This window comes from Anopheles coustani, chromosome 2 (assembly GCF_943734705.1).
Source record: "Anopheles coustani chromosome 2, idAnoCousDA_361_x.2, whole genome shotgun sequence".
NCBI lineage: Eukaryota > Metazoa > Arthropoda > Insecta > Diptera > Culicidae > Anopheles > Anopheles coustani.
Window position 1 is genome coordinate 12,332,634 of NC_071289.1, and position 21,876 is coordinate 12,354,509.

Below are 21,876 nucleotides of genomic sequence, written 5' to 3' on the forward strand. Positions count from 1 at the left end.
TCGTTTGGAAAGCTATCTCAGTTCTGGCCGAATGTGGATTGAAAACGGAAGATAAAATATTTTCCAAAAGCACGTGGCTACCGGCAGCTGAATTCAACCGATTTCATAATTCGCCTCGACTCAGCACGCTCGCTCGGATGACCATTCTTGCTTTATCCCCAATTTTCCATCTCTTCGGACGCTCGGACGGACCGGTTTTCGCAGATGCGCAGCTGAGAAGCTGCTAAAATGATCAACATAGCAAAAAAAGCACCCTCACACATACACAAAAAAACACTTAAAACTGTGTAGTCCGGAATGTTACGGAAATTGGGCCAGCTAAAGCGGCCATAAAAAAAGCAACAAGCTATTTTCCATAACCGTTACCATTCGGTAGCCGTTTGCTTCGGCATCATGCTTAGAATTTCGAACCAATTTGGAGTGGTACATTCTTTCGCTGCCGCCCCAGCGCTCAGTTCGTCGTGCACGTCCCATGGAAAGCTCATTACGTGGAAAATGGGGAAAATGGAATGTTGAACAGGTTCGCCGGCTGAGGCGCGGTCTGTAGCCGGCCCCGACGAGGGACCGTCCGAAACGCAGCAGTTTGCCGTGCATTTGAAACGAAGCAATCAAAGCTCACGTGGGGCAGAGAATGGCCTCGGTTATGGTTCAGCGTTCCCCAAATCGGTCGATCGTCTTGATGAACCGAAAGTCCGGTAGTGACCCGTGGCCCTGGCCAGTAGGTTGAAATTCTTAAGAGTGGAAATAAAAATTACCAAACATACCAAGCTCTGCAAAAACGATGGCAGACTTTGCTGTAACTTGCTTTAACAGTTTCGACTAAGTTTGTACAGCCATAAAGCTTTTTTACCATTCTTTGTTCGTAGAAAATTATTCCTTGGCATTTCCGCTTTTCTTCGAAAATGCTACACGATTCTTCACCTTCAAAAATAGCTGCGATAAGGGTTTTCGCGATGAACAAAATTAATTGTGCTTCCACACGTAAACCTTCCCCCAAACAAAACAGTACGACCGGAGGTTAAGGAGGGTTTCGCAAGAGTACAGTACACTTTAACTTAAAGAAGGAATTAAATACATAATATCGTCGGCATTAGAATAACTCTTTGATGGGTGCCGGGTACCTAATTGTGAGTAGTAACGGACCCGCCAACTACTATCGCAAAATCAGCCCATCAAGCATCGTGTGGTCTTGACTTATCCTTGAGTCGGGAGGCAAGTAAACAATGCTTTAATGGAAGGTCTAACCAGTAATGATTAACCACAAGTCGTTGTAGAATGCGTGACGATACAGATAAACGTTACAAACAAGTTTTGCTGTGAAAGTAGGTCAGGAAATGCTTAGAGTTTGTCTTTGGTACATGCAATGTCAGGCTGAAGAGTCTTGAAATAGTTTCGGTTTATTTAGCAATATTTCAAATGCTCTCTAGAGTTTTTATCTTCTCTTTTAGTTGCTGGTCGCTTGAGTCCACAACAATTAACAATTATTTGTCCCAGTAATGTTTCTTGGATTTCACGTTTTTCGTTGACTGCATTTCAACAAGTTTCAAGAAAATTACGATGCACGTTCCATGAATGAATGATCGTCAGACTGTGTCAGCTGAGTTTGCGATTTCTTGAACCCGTTTAGATAAACACGAAATTGAAGAAAACCTTCACCGAACCAAAAACTGTCAGCCAGAGGCCAAAACAGGAGTCCCGGCAGGCGCAAACAGTCGTAGATGGTACGACCTAAGGTCGTGGCTTTAGAACGCGCCCACCCAAGCAATTGCACCGAACCCGTCAACCGTGGTTACAGAGTTTCGCGTTTTGTTATGTTTTAATTATGTAAATGTACAATAATCTCCTGCAGAGCAAGGATTATAGCGTCGACTTTGTCCCCTGCCGCACTCGGTCGCCCGGTCGCCAAAGTATGGCGCAGAAACAGCGTGGGTTAACCGAGGGAACCGTTTCTTCTGGAAGAAAGCAGACAAACGTTCGACAGGAGCATCGAGTGGCAAATGCTCCAGTTACTGCTACCACGCTGGTGATAAACCGCAGCTGGAGAAAACAAGAAGAGGCTCGCCAGGGACGAGGAGAGCCATACAATTACACCAGGTGGCGCAGAGGGAAGCCTCGCCGAGGCGGGAAGGTGTGGTTTCCAGACAAGAGAATGAATAAAAAAATTAAATCGTCAACGTAGCAGGCGAGCGAGTCAAGAACCGGATCGGTTGTGTTAAACCAACCGAATTACAACTACTCTGTGGTATTACTTTCCCTGTTATGAGGGGGTGGAGGGGGTGGGGGCTGGAGGGAGGATGGGCAGCGATCGATTTTTGGTTGTCAACATGTTGATCCGGGGCCGCCGAGTTGATAGTTATCGTTAGCTGGTGGCAGCGAGAACATCGGCTTAGCTCCGCCAATCCCTTGTTCTGGGACTCAGTGTTGGCGACATTTAAATCCTTCCATTTTACACCGACCTTCGAGGTACGCTAATGCGCATTCAGGCTAATTTGGCGCTTCTCATGGTTAGATGATGATTGATCCTTTTCTTTGGATGGAAGAATTGTTTATGGAAGGGTATCGTTTGAGTGGGCCGCATTTCAGAAGAGTTTTTTTTTCGTAATAGTCTTCCGGGATTGAATCAATTTATATATTAATTTAACGTTTTTTCTATATTGTTGAAACAATTAAAATTTAAGAAGTTGGAGCTTAATGTTGAACGAAATCGAGAACGCATTTTTTTTTTCTTCTAACTCTGTGAACATATTTACGCAAAGTCTAAAGTCTTTTATGCCTTAAATGTTCAATGTGATTTCAAAATAGACAATATGCCAAATGCAGTAGGGTTTTTGAATAAGGCATAAACTAGTATTGCTTGTTATAACACTTAGAAATGCACTGAGACATATTGTGTGTTCAATAGCAATCCAAACCAATCTCTTCCCAGGTTCATCTCAAAGCGGTAAGAGTTTATGTTGATAAAAAAGAAGCCGTTGTTCACGATTACATACAAAGAAGCTCTTCCAAGCACTTCTCCGAATGGATGTGTTCTAAAGTATCATCGCTTGTAAAACGTGCACCTAATGTTCGTTTTATTGAGTTAAAGCCCCTCCCTACGTCCTTCCGGCACCGTTTTGCGGCAGTTGCGATTCATTAAACGCTAAATTCATTTTATGCTATTAAACCAATCTTTTAATGTTATTTCCCTTTCCCCATGCTTGTCTCGGGAAACCGCACGGTCCAAGAAAGAAGGCGGCTGAAAAGGTAGGCGTCTGACACGAGGTATCGCGGGCTGCGGTTGTGAGCCATCCACGCGCATTAGTATTGACATGCACGCGTACCGCTTAAACCAACAGGACACGTACGGCACGACCTCGCTATTCTCGAGTATTCCGCGTCCACCCGAAGGGGCCCCCCCGGAATGAGATAATCGTCTGGCGAAAGAAGAAAAAAGGCCAGGTGAATGAGAACCGGCTCACCGGCTCACCGGCACGGCCGAAGTGGAAAGCATCAGGTTCCTGCACCGTCATCCGGGATGACGCCTTTCACTCAATTCGGCGTTCGGCATCTTGAAGTGCTCCATCTACTTCGCTCCTAACCGGGCACATCTTCATAGAACGTGCCAGCCGTCATATTTCTCCACCTCATCCGCATCCCCATCGTCAGAGAGTAAGGGCTTTGTGTGCGGACGACGTCATTCTGAAACGACCGCTTAAAGAACCATCATCAGCCTTTTCAGCAGCTTTTTACCGCCCGGTACGGTTTGGGTAAGGCGAGGGTTGCCCTTAAAGTGAGGAAAGTGACACTCGCTAGCTTTCGGAGTTGCGCTTTTCCTTGGCCCTTCTGCTTATGTGTGTTGATTTTCATCGATAGGCGGACGGGATGGGGGTTGCCGTTGCGTGCGGTGGACCCCCAAACGGGCTGAGTCCTTTCACGTTGGCTCCCCGCTGGGGAAAACGAAAGACATTAATGGAGCAATGTGACATACCCTTCAGACACGATGATGTACACATGCTTACACAGCATCAGCTTCGTCGGTCGATGTTGATGGGACGGAGATGTGAGAATGCTTTGAATGGGGGAAAAGGGAACCTCCTTCACTGACGCCGCCAAAACGCTTCCTCAAACAGAATTTCCGGTGCGGTATCGAGCGCTCACGGTTTCCGGTTCTGGATGCTCCCGGCTGGTAAACACCACGCCGCTGCGTTCACACCGCTCGGGCGAGATAAAAATACACACTCAAGCAAGGAAAAAAAGGCCGCTTTCTCACCAGAACCGAACACAGAGTACTCGACTTTCCGAAGCGTTCTCGGGACGACTAGAAACGACTCGTCCCCACCATTAGAGGTGGGGACGTTTTCAAATTTGCATAAATATTTATTTACACTACACACCAGTACACCAGTACATAATTTAATCCCCATTTCAACGGTTTATTGCATCCCGGGCGCTTGAGGATGCTAAATTAGGACCAGCTTGCGAGCGACCGAGGGAGGGAGGGCGATGGCACGGTTGGGCTAAATGGAGTGTTTCTTTGAAAAAGATAGCCATGCATGGAAGGGAAAAACAACCCCACCCCACGGCAGATGGGATGATGAAAAGATACGAAACTGGGAGTGGGGAGATAGAATAAAAATCAAAATCGTAAACGAGAAAATGGTTACCTGCTTCACGCGCACCTTCGCTCGGGATGTGAGATGCTAACGCCCGAGGACCTGCCTTGAGGGGGGGGGGGGGCGTCTGTTTGTTTGTGGATGTTATCGGAAGAAATTATCCCATCTACCGGTGGGTTTCCTATTTCCGGCAGCATCTTAAAAACCACCTGCCAAGCTGCACGACGATGGTCGAAGTGCGCGCACGCGTTCCGACAAACTCGATTGCTCCCTTCTCGGGAGGACTCGAGTGTGCCTATCTCGGCCGACTTTGATCCATGCGGACGCGGGTTTGAGGTGTTTTTGGCAGTTTTCAATACGACGTTTTGTGCGATGGATGAAGATATTCAATTATGATTACACAATCTGGGGCATGAATAAAATTAAGATACCGTAGATCGGGTATCGTGGGTGCAGGCACGTGGCCATTTGAAGGAGGTTCTTTTGGAATTGGATTTAAAAACAGTTTGCCTCGGTGGGACATGGTCATTAGGTGGAATATTGATCTAAAAAGTAAACGGTGGCACAAACTACATTTCAACTATTTTAGAGATGACTTAGTTTGAGGCAAATTATTGAATACATCAATATATTTAAACGCTTATAAACGTTAAGATTCTTTGATGGTAGAAATACTTCCTGAGAACTTAATACTGAACAATATTGAAACAAATATTACAAGCATAAGAATATTCAGCCCATCGGTTTGATCTCTCAAAGAGAATTAATGAAGTTAAAAATAAACATAGATTCTCAGCATCTTTTTTCTTCAATAACGTACTTCCATGCTTTCACTCTTCTTGTATTCTGTTTTGGCCGCTCATTCATTGGCATTGACAAACGTTGCTATTTCCATCGAAACGGGCTGCAGAGGGTTAAGGGCGGCCGAAAGGTCGACTCTTTTATGCCTCCGGTCATCGCCGACCTTCGTGTTTCGAGGGTGTATTAACGAAGCAACACAAGCACATCGGCTCGAAAATAGACCCGGACAGTGCAGTGCGTGCAAAATCCGACCGAGGACCTTCCGTGGCCCGCACTGGAAGTCCGCTTGAATGGGCCCGAGGGTTCCGCCCTAAGGAGCGATTTGTCGTTCCAAGGATCCCGCACCGTTGGATGTTTCGGGAGGGGGGGCAAAATTGATAAACATGTGAGCGTCTGTTGATAGGCAGGAAACATCCATTCTGTGTGTGCTTTTTTCTCACCGCACCCAGCTGTGTGTGTGTGTGTGTGTTTGGGTGCGTGTGAACCGTCCGGAACGGATCGATAACCGGATCCTCATTGACCATCGGCTGTGGCGATGCGGGAAGCCCAGGACAGGAAGCAAACACTTTAGGGAAAGTGAGTGTGCCTTCGATCCCGGGCGTCTCTCGACCCTCGAAACCAAAAAAAAAAAGGGTCTAATATGGGAGCCTGCGAATCGGAAACGCATTGGAGCGGTCAAAAGCTATGAATAAATGTATTGTCGGCAAATCGGTTCACCGGGTGGCCTCCAATCAGTCCACAGTTTGGTGGTGATTTGCGTTCCCGGTCTCCCTCCAAACCCCCGAAAACCGAGTTCATCTTGCCCCTTCCGGGGTTGCCCAACGAACCGTGCGGTCCGACACACTTTCCAGGCCGTCCGAGACGCCTTTCGAGGCGGTATTCTCGGGCAGAAAGTGAGAAGCAATTTTGCAACCGTAAGCGTATTATCGTGTCTTTCAGATGAAACTTTTTGGACACGGTTTAAATTCTAACACAAACCTTTCTACAACCGGTGCCCGGTGGAAGGCCACCAGGAATGTTTCGCTTCCTGCGAAGTAGCTTTCGTTTGAGTGAAATATTGCGGACCCATGAACCCATTTCTTCGGTGGGAATCATCTGGCGAGGAAAGGTGCGTCGGCCTCGTTATTCAAATTACCTTACGGTGTAGTTTTGCTTCCCGGCGTTGTTTCCTCTTTTCCGATATTCGTTAGTGTCGAGATGAACATTCTCCATTTTCATTCCGGTTCCGAGAAATGGATGCGAAAAACAAAAGCATCACCATTTCTCTTGGAAACGAAGGTTGGATAGGTTCGAAACCTATTAAAAATGGTTCACGTGCATTAGAAAGGTCGAAAATCAATCAGGGCGATTGATGTGGTGGTGTTTTCGGGTGAAAACGAAGGAAGCGGGTTGTTTTTAGAATTGTGAAAAGGTCGAATAAGTAATTTGGAAGATTTGTTTACCATGATTTGAATGCAGTGGGAGATGAGAGGCGTTAGATATTTTTATTCAACTACAACTGGTTCGTAGGAAGTAAAACTAAAATGCTTTCATAAAACATCAGGCAAATAAAGGATTTTAATGAAGCCAACCTGAATTACTTACGATGACTTTCATTTACCTTAATTGGATATTGATTCTTGTCATTGTGAGTGGATTTTATACGGTTTAAAATTTTGCCACCCTAACGATCCCACTTGGCCTCGATGCAATTCGCTCGGAAGCCAACTGCAATCTGACTTAATGCAAACATTTGTGCAAAGAATATGATTGAAGTTGCTCGGCTCTCGGAGTCGATGCTGGAATTTCGCACGATCACACGTTAAGCCGCTTCAGTTTGCATTCGTTCTCGACTGTTACTTCGGGTTCGCAATGGCATTTTTACATCACCAGAGTGCTTTCTTCTCGTTCTCCCTTTCAACATGGTTCCGTTTCGGTGACGTCTTCAACATGCGCTCGCAGTGAACCACTCGCTTTCAATACATTCAGCTTAGGGAATGATTTTTATGTGAAATATGCAAAATATTCATTGGAGGCACTTTTTTATGGCCTTTCCAAACCAGCACTTGCCAACGCGCCACCGTGCTCTGGTTCCTGCCGGCCGGAAGTGAATCGTAGGTGGATGGAATCGTCGTTCATTCGTTAGGTCGTTCGCTTCGGAGGATCGCAACATTTCTTGCGTTCTGCTTCGTCATATTTCAAACGGTGCAAATCCTTTGTGACCCACGCCGTCCCTCGGCCAACTCGTCGCCAACTCCGCCAACGGTTCGGAAAACCCGTCCTTCATCGGGGCAACGGAATCGGCTTTGGGGGTTTTGTCACTTCTGCCAGCCAGCCCCGCAAAGGCGGCTTTATTGCGCAAGATCACTGCGCCCGGGCAGGGGATCATGAAAATAAAATTGAAAAATTTAAGAAGCCACAATGAATTTATGAATAAATCCAACGAATGGCAAGCGAGCACGGCGAGGGAATGGTCGTTAGTGGTGGCCAGGAAGAGTTTCGCCAGCCGGAACCCATCTCCCGTGGGCAGGCCTGGTCCGTGTTCGTGGAACCGCAGCTTGAGTGAAACTCAGTCCGAAGGTATTTGCATCGATGCAGTAGAGCATAAATTTGCGAAGCTCCTTCCACTATGCACGGTTTGCAGACAAAAACGACGAAAAAAGTAGTCATCCACCATTTTCAATGGCCAGAATTCGATTCAAATTTATATTCTTCCCTTCGTCATCAAAAACGGCTTTGAGCGTCATGAAATTCGCCATACTTTCATCACTCAAATGGAACTCTGCATCATGAATGAGTTAATCTGGAGAATGGAAAACCAATTTTATTTGGCAAAGTTAAATTAGACGATCCAAAGCAGGCTACAATGTTTTTTTTTGAAATATTTGTGTACAAAACATGATTTTTCCCATTTTCTGAAACTCTTAAAAATATTTTTTTTTACATATGACATTTTATATTTCCCACTAATGAAGGTGTGAAGCAACCGCTACTTAATTCCATTGAGGTGAAAGCTTTTCATCACCTCGCCTGTGAGAACTGACGCTACTCGGTGACTAATTGAATATAATTATTACTTTCCCGTCCGCGAGAAAGCGGGTCTTATTGTCGCCGCTTCTCGACTGCCAGCGCCTGGCTTGGTGACGATAAGGACAATAATTGCAGTATCATGGGTAATGAGCCTCGGTGGAAACGGTGGGTACAATTTATGAAAGTAATGGACCACTCAGCTGCGGCTTTGCGTGAGGAGAGTAAAAAAAGTGCACTCATCTCGTACCGGTTGCGGTTTGGGTGCTCCTTGAAGGTCCTGAATGTCCAGAAGTGTTTTTAAATTGACTAAAGAGATTTCATCTTAGAGTGGTACTTGCACGTAAGAAAAATAATGTAAGAAAATACATAACGATTGAAAATATTATGTTCAACAAGTAGCTTTCCAAAAATCTCTTCGGTGCAGAAATGCTTTAATTTGCATGAGTCAATCTTGTCAAGCGTTGTTAGACAACGAAATTTGTTTTTGTTTCAACCAACCACTTATAAATAACTTGTCGTTACTTTAAATTTACGGTATATATCTATTGTTTCGGCTAGTTTTCCAAGAACTGTAGCAGAGGCCATTCCACCAGAATTAGTGGCGAAAAATATCATTGCATTGGATGTTTAAATTCCTTCAAATATTACTTCGAATATATTCGAATAATTATTTAAAAGTATGTAAAAAGAAATAACCAGTATGAACCCAAACAGGAAATGCGAGACAAAATATTGTCACGCAGTGCAGGGCTAAAGAAAAACTTCTGCTTTCCCCTTCCCCCGCCGGAACCCTTTCAAACCCATTCGTTTTCCCATCCATCCGTCCCTTCTCGCCATTGTTGCAAAAACCATCGACTCACGGTGACGACGTTCTGGGTGCATCGGCGGACTAGATGCTTAATTTCTCGTGAAATAGAAACCGTTCCGTGGGCACGGCTCGCGAAACTTCGGCGCGCTAATTACCGCCAAATGAATCGACGAAATCGTTTGCCACGCCGGTACTAATTGCTACTAAATGGCAATTAGCGCGCGCGCTCTTCCCGGCTCGATGGACTCAAATTTCGTTTTTCGCCGGCGCCATTTCGCCAACCTTCACCACCACCACCAAGAACTTTCCACCGTGCCCAACCGAGGGCCGGGGGTCCATTGTGCAGGGACGATATTTTCCGGTTAAATATTTGTCAAAAACCCGGTGGCAAATAAGCTCCGCCGGTCCGTTATTACTTCCGGGGTGGCGCGAAGGCTGGACGTGTCGTGGGGTCAAGTGGCTCATTTATGCGGGCCCAGCATTTGCCCTCCCAAACGCCCCGTACCTTTCCCTTTACGTTAAGATGGACTTATGATATTAGTGGCTTGCGGCTGGCAGGGAAAAAAGAATACTGCCAACCAACGGAAGTAAGGATGATGGAGACCATGTTGATGATGATGATGATGATGATGATTATGATGATGAAATTTCGTGTCGGACAAGTGCGATAAGTATGTGTAAGTGTGGGCATGTTTCGAGATGAAGTAGATGATATGTGTTCTTCTGCTCTTGTCGCCACTTGACAAGTTACATAAATCCTTAACAAGCAACCTGTTGCCAGCGAATTGAATGAATGGAATTGGCATGTGGTTTGGTTGTCTTGCTTGTTATCACTAACGACACTTCCGCTCGAGATGATCTTGTCTGCCATTTGCAGCTCTCGTAGGCTTAGATCCTGGTAACTCTTTCTCTGGCACAAAAGTGTTCTCTTATCGAATAGTCTTTGCAAAGGAACTGTCAGTCTCTTTGATCACTTATCCGGTCGATTTATAGCATTCCGATTTTCCGATAGTGTGCTTGTAGTGCAAAATGTGGAAGATAATAAAATTGGAGGCTAAAAGATTTTGTTTTTCCATTACAAACATTAAAGCAGAGGACTAACTAGGCATATCTAATAACCAATAGTTCGAAGGTCATTTAATGTTTCACATTCATCTTTTTGTTGAGTAAATAAACTAACAAAATAGTGCATCTTACGTTCGGTTTCTTTTCTATCGGCATAGCTTTACGTCTTGGTGAACTCTAGATGCAAACCAAGTGTCTTTGATACACGTCAAAACTCGGACTCCAAGACGACGGTGGGTTGGCATGCTTACAGCACCACGCACAGCACGTTGGCGCTGGCAAATACTTTAATTCCATTAGCACACCTTTGCAGTGTGGATCTTCGGTTTCGGTTACGGGCATAACCTACGTCGTGGGAGAATGGTTTAAGCGGTTTCATGCTCGGGGATTTCCCAATCCTCACGCAAGGCGTGGGATGTGAAATGAGATCTAAATTATGAAGCATCAGCCACCCATGCAAACGGATGCGCATACATGCTGGGGCTTTCGAAGGAAAATATTTTGAAATGTGCTTTGGAAGACATTGCCTACGGAAAAATTAATTTCTACGAAAACTCTTGATATGAAATACCTTCTAAATGTTTGATCGAGTTGTGAGCCTTTTTCTTATGTTTTATTTTGACCAAACTTTTCAATGTTTGTAAAATTGCCATGGTATGACAATTATTTAACGTTACAGGATTTCAACCTTTTAGTACATCACCACACATTAAAGCTTTTGAGTTCAGAAAGCAGAACAGTTTAAACTAGTTTTTCGTAATAGGGCTTTGCGTTGAAATCAGCTGCAACCATGAATATATATTCTACGGTTTGGTTAATTCAAAGCATTTTATTGTTACTGTTTTATTAGCTAAAGTAGTTATCTTTAAATCCTTATTTCATTGATTTGATCTTAAAAGTCGAAGAATAGTTTATGATTTTGTCTTGAGACTAGCAAGTCCCACTTTTTTTCTTTGTGTACGTGGGTCGTCAGCTCTCTCGTACGGGGGCTGATGGTCCGGTGTTGGTTGGGGTTTGAACCCACGCCGTTGAGGCAGTGCACTTCAGCATTCGTGGGCCGATTTTCCAACCGGCGTAACCGCTTCCCACGGGCTGCTCTTTATATTCTCTACGATGATAGTTTTCTGACAGGTGAAATTTATAATTTTCGTAAAATATATATCCATTCAGCAGTTTCTAGCAAGTCCATTTAAGTAGAAAAAGCCCTTTTTCGAACTAAAGTAAATAATCCGGACGGTACGAGCAATTATCAATTTGTTGAATTTTGATACCATATGCCCTTGAAAACGTTACTTATTTTGCTGGAAAAATCATTTCAAATATTGATTTGGGACAAAACAACTGCCCACACCCAGACTGACAAATGTCTCGAACGTGCTGCGAATGGTTAGTATGTCACCGGCAGTCCGCGGATTCTACACGATCAGGTTCAATCGCTTCAAACAGTTAAGCGTACACTCGATAGGCACGTTTCAAATAATCCCTTTAGGGTAATGGTTGAATTATGTCACCTCAATGGTATCGCCCGAGAGGGGGGTTTGCCCACCCAACGACACCGAAAGGGGCGCATTTTGGGAGAAAAATTGAAATAAATGTACCCAGCGCATGTGGTGTGTCGGAACAGTTGAAAACAATCCCTACTCGGACGCGCCCCAGGTAGGTGCCTCTCGCCTACGTACATGGGCGTTCTGTGTCGACAAGCAACAGCTACGTGAGCGGGCGCCACTTTCAAGTGGTTTGCCTTATATTGTGAATTGTTTTCAAAAAAGGAAAAAAGAAAACCTGGCGCCCACCCGAAATCTCACATGATATCGCGAAGACATAAATTATTTGTGGTACTCGGGAGATTTGAGTGAAGAGAAATTACATTACCCGTAGCACATTATCGGTGTGCTCCGGGGCCATAAAAGTGTCTTTAAGCGATATTTTGCGTGCGGTGATATTTTTAACGGTTCTCCACCGTGGATGGGTCTTTTTTGGGGCGCGCTTCCCACTTGGAAGTGGTGTGCATTTTTATTATGTCTGGCCAGGTGGTGGCTACGAGGTCAGAAATCAAAGCTGACACAGGTTTTTCATGCCACCACCTCCCCGCGAAACCCCCTTTGGGGTGGTCCCAACTCGATCCATTTGTGTCGAACATAAAATTTGCGAATAATCTCAGCAATGTTCGCGGAATGACCGGGATTCCGCTGATGGGAATCACCCCGTTCGCATTGATCACGAGCCCGGATTAGATTCGATTAGCTAAATAAATGTTTACGTCCGCACTGCTTTTTTCTTTCTGCTTTATAGCACACCGATAATATGAAAATGAACGTCCCTCTGACCTGCCCCGGCGCCCTTCGACAATTTTGGGTCAAAGGTTAATTCATAAATCAACCCAAACCGCGCCCCATCTTCTTGCCCGAGCAACTCTGCGCCTCCCCTTCTGCTCCAGATGGCCGTTTTCTGTGCATACCTTTCCGCAAACCGCAGGCGCATTTTTCCCCAACCACCCATCGAGGGGGGGAAATGTTTTCGGGTTTTCGGGTTTTCTTTCGCGTGTTCGCCTGCCCGAAAAAAAAACGCGCCCCATGGGTAATTAAATGGTTATCAAGGAAACACTATCAAGGTGTAGTGTGAAAACGTTGAAACATGAACACGTTGGCAAATGCGATAAAAACGTCGTACATTCGTATGTTGGGTCGGAGTGTGTTTGGACTGTTTGCTGTTTTTTTCTAGTTTGGTGTTTTTTTTGTTTGGTGGTTTTTTGTCCATTTTCGTGTGCGCCATCGTTGAATGACGTGATGGTTTTCGAACAGCCACATCAAAAACGTGAATGAAAAGGACGAAAAAAGCAAAACACAACGGTAGCGAACGGTTTCGCGTGCCTAATTCCAGTCCATTATGTGGCGCATAATTGTTTTTGGGCTGTGATTTTGCAGAAAGTTCGTCGAAAGTCATTAAACGTGTGTTTCCTATCGGTCGGTGTTCATCGGCCATCAAAAGCAATCGGTTGATTGGATGACGAGCGGCGGACGGAGCCGGTTGGGGTTGGAGGCGGTGTGTGAACATTGATTAAATGTCCAATGGTGGAGGTTGATGTTTGCCTAAACCATTTACATCCGAATGTCAATTATCATCCGAATGACTTTATTAGACACAGCCGTCGGAAAATCGGATGGATTAGTATAGATTTTGTTCATAAAACACACACTCACTTCGATGGAGGCTTCCTGCGGGGTTGTTATTGGTATTAATTGCCCGTCATTAACATCTGGGTTAGGGATTATATGAACGAGGCTATGTTTGCAGCATCAGGTAGTCTTTGCAGAGCAAGCTTGCCACATTAGTGAAATGAGGTGCAACTTCATCTAACTTTATTTAAGTATACCAGGTCACTCATTTTGTTGAGACTTCAAGAATCCATCCAACACTAGAAGTCCCTACTCTCTTGTAGTCTGTGTATCTCCTTGGAATTCAAGAAACAAGAAAAGAAATGTTAGCGTAAGGTAAGATCTTTTACGAATCTCGATCTTATTTCTATCGATGTTTCGATGGATTTGGCAAAGCTCATGAAAATTCCAATCGAATTTTACCTCCGCAAAACTTTCGAAAATTTAAGCTGTTTGCTTTTGCTTTGGCCCCGCAAACGATTCTTCCAACATTCCAGGGGTGTCGTGTATCATAACATAAGTGGGCCAGCTCTCCTCGCCTTTAACCTCATTCTACTGTACTGGCATTCTATTTCTCCCTTATCTCTTTTTCCCTTCCCTTGCCAAAGTTCTGCCACCTTTAAAGGTCCGAGATGTAAAGTAGCTTACCTGTACAAAGGAATGCCAGCGTCGTCCTTGAACCACAGGACCATGTACACTTTATCCCTGGACGGTGCTGATAAAGGGCATGGCAGCGAGATCTTGCGGCCTTCCACTGCCTGAATTTCGGACGATTTCACTGTGAAAGATAGATGGAAAAGTAAATTAGATAGTGATATATTGGCACAGCTACAGCCCTCTGTTGAATTAAACCATTTTTGGCGCTATATTTTCGCTGGAATGATTTGCATTCGGAAAAGCTTTCAACTGGATATGGTCTGAAAATTATGTATCAGCATCACGATCGCTTTGTAAGTTTCATGCCTATTAAGATTTCATAATTTCCTTAATTTAGATAATTTTTTAATTTAGAGATTTTTATTAAATTAATTGCGCCGTTTGTTCGAATTCATACCTATACAGTAACTAAAATTCGATAGAATACCGAAATTATAGCCTCACACATAATTTTGACAAAAAAGTGCTTTAGTATCTCTTTAATTTTTACTGTAAATGCTTTGTAGACTTGGTAGTAACAAGCCGTTCTAATTTGAAACTGCGATAATTAAAGTTGTCAAAAAAGTTCCCACATTATCAGCTACTCGTGGTCACGAAATGATAAGAATTAAAACTTCCGAACGCCTCGTTAGGGAGCCTGGGACATGAACATCTAACCACAGCCAACGGGACACAGCTGGCCAGCGTGAATTCGCATGCTTCGGGTGCGAATAGTTTTCATTGTGACGATAACATATATGCTGTGCGAAATGCGCCATGGAAGCTGCCATTTCGACCGAACTCTTTCGTGTCCTTTTTTCCTACCTCTCTCTTCATTTCTGTTTCACCCTTCTGCGCTACCGACAACGGCGTGAAAAGGCGAGAAGATATCGGTGTCGGATAGCGATGGCACCAAGACGGTCGTTACGAGCTTCCTAGAATGGGCCAGAAATGGGGAATTTTTCCACACGTCAGCAAAAACATGCTGCGGCTCGTTTTCATTTTTTTTTTTATATGTGTGCGAGTGTCCCAGGCCTCCAGCGAGGCATGAGCGCCAGAAATGGAGCGACGAAGTGTTGAAATTATGAATGTTTTTACAGAGTGTCGGACACAAGAGATGGTCCCTTCCGCCTAACGGGTGCCGGCCTCAGAATGGATCTGCTGATGGGCCTGGATTTTCGTGGAGCTATATATATATATAGGACCATTCCGAGGGAAACTGTCTGGGTTGGTGTTGTATTTTTTCAATTTCGCTGCCTCCAAACGACCGGTAGGATTTTCGCACCGAAAAGCAGGTGGGATAAAGTCGTACCGCAGGTAAAGCAAATGAACTTGAAGGAGGTGACAAAATCTTTCAACTATGGCGTCATTTCGGAGCATGGAACGGTGGACGTGAGCCGTGAAACGTGGAAGAACCCCTTTTTCTCGAGTGACGTGTTAATGTGAGCCCTGCAGAGTGAAGACTTTAATCCGAAATGATGTTGATTTATGCAGGGAAACGGAACTACGTGAAGCGACACTATCTGGGGAGTCTCCGGGTTGTGCCATTAGCACGGGAAAAGGGTTCTTCAGCAGAATGAGGGTGTTTTGACAGAGTGCTGTCGTTACCCATCCAGAAAACATAGCTTCAATTTCACTGTGAAATGAAGTAAGGTTGTACTAATTTTCCTTGAATAAATACAAACCCAAAATAAAGCTTTCCTTGTAAAACACTGTCAATAAATTGTGTATTAAATTTTTTTTATGGCACAACAGTACTGAGTGACAACGTAAAAGGCCTGTCAACGCTATGCCAACGGAGCAATCTGCATGGCTTGACACTTCGGCGACGTTTGCTCTCAATCCAACGCCACCCTCCGTCGCTTCTCGCCAACGGATTGATGCGTTTCTTGAGTGACAAAGATTAAGTGTATGATTAATGGAGAATCATATGTACATGCCAGTTTGTCCAGCACGGTCCCAGACACCCCATTCACATCCGGGGGGTGTGATCCCGAACCAGCTCACGGCTTCGTCGCCTTTGACGGGGTTGATGAATAAACTTATGGCCTTCACAAAACGGGGCTCTCCGCAAAGGAAATGATGGATGGAGCAGCGCCACGGACGGAACCGGATCGTGTTCGGCAATGAACAGCCCCGAGGCAGAAGGAAGACGATGGGCCGGCACCTTTCCTTTTATGCCGCACAGAACGGTTTCCGGTTCCGTTGACAAATAGAGACGTGAATGGAAATCGTTCCGACCAACCGTTGGGAGTTGGGTGCGGCCAAGGTATTATCTGTTGATATATGATCGGTCATCGTTATCGGACGCGGCAGGATTAGACGGCTGGAGGACATATTTCCGATTCCACAACACCGGGCGCCCGACCCGGAAAGGCAAACCAACACACACACCCGCTCGGGGAGAAAGGAAAAAAAGGCTTACAATCCCTTTAGACCAACTCCCATCCGGTCGGACAACGGGATGAGGAGGGATTGCGTTCGATAGGGCTTAGCTAAGCGGAAATCAACTATAAATACATATTAACCATTTGATCCGCTTACGGTCGATCAATCACGTGCAGCGGCACGTGAGGGGATGAGCTCGGTTAAATCATGTCGAACAATATAGTTCCCAGCAAGCGATTGCTGGATATTTTAATATAGCACTGTATGCAAACTCACATTCTATAGGATTTGTGTGGGGGAATATTTATTTGTTTGTGGTAAAGAATTCTGCAGAACACTCGGTATTATCACGGAAGTTAGTCATTTGAATGCTGTCGACAATACTGTTGGTGGATGAAATTGTTATTTTTGAAATATATATATTTATTCTACGGTGAGCTTCATTGGTTCATTTGTATTTGGTCGAGTTGTAATGCCGTTAAATGAAATACATTTATTTATGAAGAGAAATATTGGCGAACAAACAAGGGTGGATCATTGATACCAGAATGATACAATACAGCATGATACTCAGAAAAATGCGTGAGAGTAAATGTTTTGGCAGGAAATGAACAGGAAAATATTTAACCAATGCTATTTAATCAGCAAATAGGATGCTGCTGTGAGTTACGTTGTGTTCAAACAATTGTTTCAATGAAAATGTTAAGTTTAAATTAATATTTGATTTTATAGGCATAATTGGCATTCATTGTTCCGTTCGAAAACAATTGGATTTCACAGAAGAAATGTAATACTAACCCGACGCAATCGTTGGTGACATCGGATTCAAATGTAAAACAAGATGTAATCTGTCATTTTGCGGCACTTGGTGGAGGAATAGTGGACAAGCGGCCGGACAAACGGCCACCACCCTAAGCCTGAGACAAACTCGATTTAGCAAAACGAACCAGGAAACCGTGCCGTTTCCGTTCCGACGGAGTGGGCTTAAGTCGGGCTTCTCGGTACGTGCGGCTGTACCGCTTTCGTTTCTTCCCATTCGCCAGCCCGGAAGTGTCCTTGAGGTGGCCAAGCGTATCACTGCTGTCCGGTGCAGGGTCGTAGTGGGATAGTTCCTTCGTTGCACGGGACCCTAGCTACGCGGATGGGAATTATGGCTATAATAAGAGATAATGCCTTCAAGCACGGAGCCGTGAGTGTTTTGACGTCGGTCGGGAACACGTCGGGTAGCGGTACTCGTGGTAAATCCCGTGTTGACTCGGTTGAATCGCCACCGGGACCCAAACGAACAACAAACGAGTTGGAATCCAACTGACCGCACGGAGCACAGATTGGATTTCCAGCTCTCCAGCTGGGTTTCAGATCAACATGTGCGCGTCTGCCACGTTCCCCTTCCCGATCGACGAGTGCGGGAAATCTCGAGCAGCAAACGGGGTCACCGAGATCGTCTTAATCTCTTCGGGAGCAGCTGACTTCTCTTACGGTATCGGATTTCGGTTACACGTGAGACCGTATGTGCCAGGCCGTATGTGGCCTCATCAGCGCGGACCTCGGTGGTTGTGCACCGATGGAAGCTACTTTCACGCCCGGCTGAACCCACGCCTTAGGGTGGAGGTGGAAAAGTACGGAAGGGCGTGCATTAGTCAGCGCAAATCCGGTGCGAAATGGGGAAGAACTCGACCGCTCCGTAGATACTTTGCGAAGAAACAGCGAACGCAAACGAACACGCAAAGTCATCAGATTACGTATTTCATTAAACAAATTACCGACTAAACAACGTCGAGTGTAGCATCGCCAGGACTTCCACTTCCAGCTCCCTAAGGCAGGGACTTGTTTGTGGGTCTTAATTTGTGAAAGCCACAGTCGATACGTCACACATCCGAATGGCGTTCACGTTGCAGCGGGGAGTTGAGTGACGCTGTCGGTGGTTAGGTTAATTCACGTTGGCCTAGTCCTCGTCGCTAACGCCGTGGTGACTCTGACAGTGCGAACAGGAAAAACCTTTGCCTTTCAACGATGGCGGAAGATTAAGCTGTCGAGAAGTCGCTGCCAGTTGCAGGTTGCCATGGCAGGTAATCTGTAGGATGGTCGTTGCTAGAACTCGCCTCATCACCGTCGAGGAGTAGGGGTGGTGAGAGTAATTAATTTCATTTTGCCTCAAAAACGTGACTGAGATTTTTTTTCTGGTACGAAGAGGTTGCATATTCTGTAGATGGATGTAAGTGATGTGGTTTCTTGACTATCATGTTAACCAGTTGTATTGGTTCAATTATAACATGAAGGGGAGATATGTTCTCATATGAGAAAAAGTATCCAATCAGATAGAAATGCTAGTTTTCATAACGTAGTAACAGTTAAGGTTTTTTTTAACAAAAAAAAACTGTAGGTAAAGAACATGATCAGACCCTGGGAAATAAATATTTCGATTGACTCAAATTGTTGGTTTACATAAGAAATATTAAGTCCACTCTAATTACACTCTTTACGGAATGAAAAGACTAAGTAGTACACGTATGTGAGGTGAAAAGGTCTAGTACGTTTTAAATGAATAGGCATCACCGGAGACGGTTGTTATGCCACCAAAAAGAAAAGATTATATTCTGGTATGAGGTAATGAGTTAACGAGTCACCAAAACAGTTCTCGTGTCAGAGACAAATAATAACAATAATAAAAAACTTGAACTTCTCAAATATTCAACAAATTTGTCTCCTCGCGTCTAAAACAAGTTCATCAGTCGCCTTTATCTTGCGCTGGCGTGACTATTGCAGAAGCATGAGCCCCACGCTGGTCCCGTTTCACGCCTGTCAAACTTTGCCAATTAATATGCATATAATTCCTTACGCCGGGTCGTTTTTCCACCAAAATACTCGACACCATGGTCAGTGCGAAGAAAATGTGCAAAGTGCTGCTCACCCCAATCGCCTGGCCCAGCCCCGAAACAGCCCAGCGCTAAGCATGCTAGCTTATCTCGGGAGTCCGTTCAGCGCGGTGTTCGTGAAGCCGTCCGTACTGCTTCAAGGTGGCAGTTGGGGAAGAGGAAGGATTTCGTGAAAATTCCTTCCCACCCACCGAACACCCACCAGTTGAATCGGGCGCGCAGGACGCAAAGCTGTACACCGGGCCTGCCGTAGGGAGTTGGCCAAGCTCCGGTTTAGAGGATAAACGGCGAGTTTTCACTAGACAAACAGTTTCCGGCTCGTGATGGGATTTCTTAATTTGTGCGTAAAAATAACTCAATTACGGTGAATGCAACGCTGAGTGGAATATTTTCTTTTTGGAGGAACAAAAAAAGAAGCGCGAGGCGTTGGAAGAAATTATCACCATGGGAGCTTTAGCTTCCTAAGAGGTTGGAATACATAAACGCTAAGGTTAGCAAGGGACCGGACGGTTCTGGGAAAATGATTTCATGCGAAAATGTTGTCGTGAAGTTCGGGGATCAGTGTACCGGCACTAGGAACCAATAAAAAGATAATGCATCATAGGATGTTTAGTAAGATATAATAAATTGAGAAATTTATGGTTTTTAAAGCAGGATTTATTCCACCAAGCATAACCAGCGATGTTGATATATTCATAGTGCTGTATCATATCAGGGCCATATTTTTGCAGCAAACACGTCGTGTTCTTTCAAGTAGTAAGGTTATACCTGTAAAAACACAACGTATGAAACAGGCTCGACTTTTAGCATTCGAACCACAAGAACGAAGAGGGAAGCACAAGGCGGGTACAGAGATACAACAAACTGCGAAGACAACTAAAGACACATGCAGCAAATCTCCACCCGGTGCCATCGTGGCACGCACTCAGGGGGGAGGATAAAGTTTGTCGTTCCTTAACCATGTCATGTTAGCACAGTGCGAGTTGTGAACATTTTCCGCTATCGTCGTGCACATTGCAAGCGCTGTTCGCAGAAAACCGGCAGAGTGTCCCGGGAGGGTCACCCGGAAGAACATGCTGCAAGTGTCTGTGTCCTGCATGGTGAACACGGGCTCTCCACGACACTTCACCCTGCTTTGGGGGCTCTCCAGGCAAAGCAGATTCATGACCTCGTACCATTCGGTGTCGGAACGGCCTCGTGACAACAGCGCTTCTTCCGTAGAAACATAATTAACGATCTGTTGCGAAAGCGGAGTGCGACGAAGCGTCGGTCGGAGGAAACTACGCCGTATCACATCACATGTTTGCCAATGCTCACGTACACAACGGCATGGGGACGGACACAATGAGACAAGCCAGCCACGGGCAACCAGGCGCCTCCATTATGAACATTTCGACAACAGTCGGACTCGGACTTCTCGGTTCCCGGTGACGCAATTGTTCGTAAATTATTGTAGTAACATGGTGTGCGTTAAAATTTTTATGAAACTTTGCACAACTCCTCGCAAACCGAGGGGGTAAGTTAACAAAGCAAGCGACGATGGTTTGATGGGATGTTTTCTTTTCTTTATGTAAAGCACGCTATCTCTGCGCGTCACGATGGCGCTCGGCGGAAACCCCTAAAAACAATGCGAGCGTACCGTTGTTGGCCGTTTCTCTTTTATCAACCCTTACACCTACCTGCACTTAACCTACCCGCACCTTCCGTCACCGAGCATGCCGTTTGACTCCGACGGTGGCCGCCATTCGCTCTTATCTACGAAATGTTGCTGCTTTTGTTGAGGTTTAATTTCCACCAGCTTCTTGTTACGGTTTCGTACGGATTCATTTCTTGCTTTCTTCTGCTGTTCTGTTTGTTCGTTTGTTTGCGTCCCGGTTGGCATTCATTATCTGTGTGTTGTTTTTTTTCCAAAGGGCGTGCGCCTTGGAAAACACCCTCTCCACGAACGCTACCTGTCGGTTTTGGGTTTCAGTTGTTTTGTTTCAGGGGAGGTAAAAATGAAACATTTCCACAAGGGGGTTTTCCTTTTTTCCTTTCTTTCCTCGCCATTAAACCACCTGCCACCGGAGGGCACGATGTTCGATGGTAGCGAGCGAAATCAAAAGTAAACGACGTGTTGTTTTTGCCATTCCACCACCACAACAATGGCTTGACAAGACCGGGTTTCAAAAGATTGTCATTGTTGCTTCATTCGGTAGCTCGGTCTGAACTTTTAATGGAGATATCTGCCAAAGTATCTCCGTTCAGATGAGTAGCGTTTCCCTCTCTCACATCCCTAAACTTTGCCGGAACAGACCAAAGTAAAAGAAAGCCTGATGAACTCCTGCACCACGCAGCCCGGTGAAAAACGTTAAGCACACGTCGCACGGAATTTCGGATTTTCGCACTAAAACTGGGGACAAATACATCGGCAACACTATGCCAGTAAAAACCCTCGTGCCGCGTGGTCGCGCACAAACTTTCCACCTTGTGCTTAACCTTCCAACTCGTGGCTCGTAATGAGCGCTCATGTTTGTTTCATGCTGCTCCATTGAAAAGTTTACGAG

General features: G+C 45.2%; 1 protein-coding gene across 1 annotated transcript in view; it reads right to left on the bottom strand.

The window, feature by feature from the left end:
- LOC131262322 (CD166 antigen-like) overlaps positions 1 to 21,876 on the bottom strand; it is a 147,808-nt gene that overhangs the window by 69,632 nt on the left and 56,300 nt on the right. Inside the window, exon 2 of the mRNA XM_058264299.1 lies at positions 14,079 to 14,208. Within this exon, the coding sequence (XP_058120282.1) occupies positions 14,079 to 14,208 (130 nt within the window). The remainder of the gene's footprint in view (positions 1 to 14,078; positions 14,209 to 21,876) is intronic.